The 1,642-nt window shown below is 62.4% G+C and overlaps 1 protein-coding gene across 1 annotated transcript in view; it reads right to left on the bottom strand.

Annotated features, from left to right (window-relative positions):
- The window catches only part of RILPL1 (Rab interacting lysosomal protein-like 1), a gene marked incomplete at its 3' end in the record, with an annotated part of 13,929 nt that continues 12,287 nt past the window's right edge, over positions 1–1,642 (bottom strand). The window contains exons 5-6 of the mRNA XM_014533351.1: positions 1,499–1,522; positions 1–73 (exon numbers count right to left, since the gene is read on the bottom strand). Of these exons, the coding sequence (XP_014388837.1) occupies positions 1–73; positions 1,499–1,522 (97 nt within the window). The remainder of the gene's footprint in view (positions 74–1,498; positions 1,523–1,642) is intronic.

Here is a 1,642-nt window from a genome sequence, read left to right as displayed (position 1 = left end):
GAAGGACTCCTGGCCGTGCGGGCCCCGCTGCGTGGTGGCCAGGCGCTTCTTGTCCCGGGAGAAGAAGCTAAACCTGCGGGGGAAGAGAGACGTGAGCGCCGCCCTCAGGGCACAGACAGAGCGGCAGACGGGGAGGAGCAAACCCAGGCACGGGAGGAAGGAGCACAGGGGTGCGGCGGGAGTTAAGCTGGAAAGCAGCAGGGATTCGGGTCGCGGTCACGGCCCCTCGGAGGGGATGGAGGGGATGGCGTGAATGGGGAGCGCACACGTGACTGTGAGGCGCCACCTCCTCCCGCCCCTACGAGGGCCGCCCCACCGGTGGAGGTGAAGAGCTGCTGGAAGCCTCCCTCGCGCCCCCTCGGCCTCAGGAGGCGGGGAGGTGAGCCCGAGGCCACTCGTGCGGGACGGCGTGGGGCGAGCAGGCGGACAGACGTTCCCGTATGTAGGGAACGAGGTCTGCGGCCTCCTCCTGGGCAGACCTGGGCCCGACGTCCACCTGGCTGGCCCCCCTGGAGGGCTTCTAACCCCTTCCCGCCCTCCCCGCCTCCAACAGGTTCCTTTGATCCTCGCCAAGTTCTCCTCCTCCCGAGTCGTGGTTTCTGACCTTGGTAAGTGACCCCCAGCTGCAGATCCACTGTGTGTAGTTCCCTGTCTGCTCGCCTGTTCGCTGTGTGTGTGGGTGTGTGTGTGTGTGCGTGTGCCCGCTTGCGCACGCAGGCCTGTGCGCTGTGGCCCATGGAGCTCAGTGTGAGTCCCATCCGGGCGACATGACTGGCCTCTTCCGTGGCTACTCGGCCCTGCAACCACCTCCCAGCGGGAATACGTGGTCCTTCCTCACAGGCCTGGGGCGAGTGGATCTGTCGGGAAGCCCTCCCTCCCGGCTACGACCTCTTCCATGACAGGTGCACGAGGGGCTGACGGAGGCACAGCCTGCACCCTGGGCCACGTGTGAGCTCGTTCCAGGGGTCGTCAGGGCAACAAGCCGGCCACAAACACAGCAGCCACACAGCTGTCACGTGCCCCCTTCCGCCCCCCTCAGGTAAGCAGGCCAGCCACGTGCCACTTCCGTCCAAGGGGACACACGCAATCAGCACATAGGTCCCCTCCTTTGCTTTTCCTTTTTTAAAAAAAAAAAGCCAGATCAGCTCGACTGGTGTGGCTCAGGGGTTGAGCATCAGCCTATGAACCAGGAGGTCAGGGTTCAATTCCCAGTCAGGGCACATGCCCGGGTAGCGGACTCCATCCCCAGTGAGGGGCGTGCAGGAGACAGCCGATCGATGATGTTCCTGTCTCATGGATGTTTCTCTCTCTCCCCCGTCCTTCCTCTCTCTCTATAAATCAATTAAAAAAATTTTTTTAAAAAGCCAGATGGACTAGCTTCCTGATGTCAGCTTGGCAAACACAGAGGTTTAGAAAGCTGGGCGTGAAGACTGAGAACACGGGTTAGTGTCGCGGGGGTGGGGGAGGGGCGGGGGTCGCAGTGGGCGTGGTTACTGACCCGTCACTTAAAGGACCTTCTTTACTGGACCACGGACAAGGTGGGTTTAGGACAGAAACAGAAAAGACAGAGTTATCGGTGGCAGAGCCGGGACGTCTGGGCCTCACGAGGCGAGCACGTCGGGCGCCGTGAGCGCACGTCTGA

This window comes from Myotis brandtii, unplaced genomic scaffold, assembly GCF_000412655.1.
Source record: "Myotis brandtii unplaced genomic scaffold, ASM41265v1 scaffold97, whole genome shotgun sequence".
Classification (NCBI taxonomy): Eukaryota; Metazoa; Chordata; class Mammalia; order Chiroptera; family Vespertilionidae; genus Myotis; species Myotis brandtii.
The sequence above is the reverse complement of the archived record's forward strand: the minus strand, read 5'-3'. Positions and strand labels throughout refer to the sequence as shown.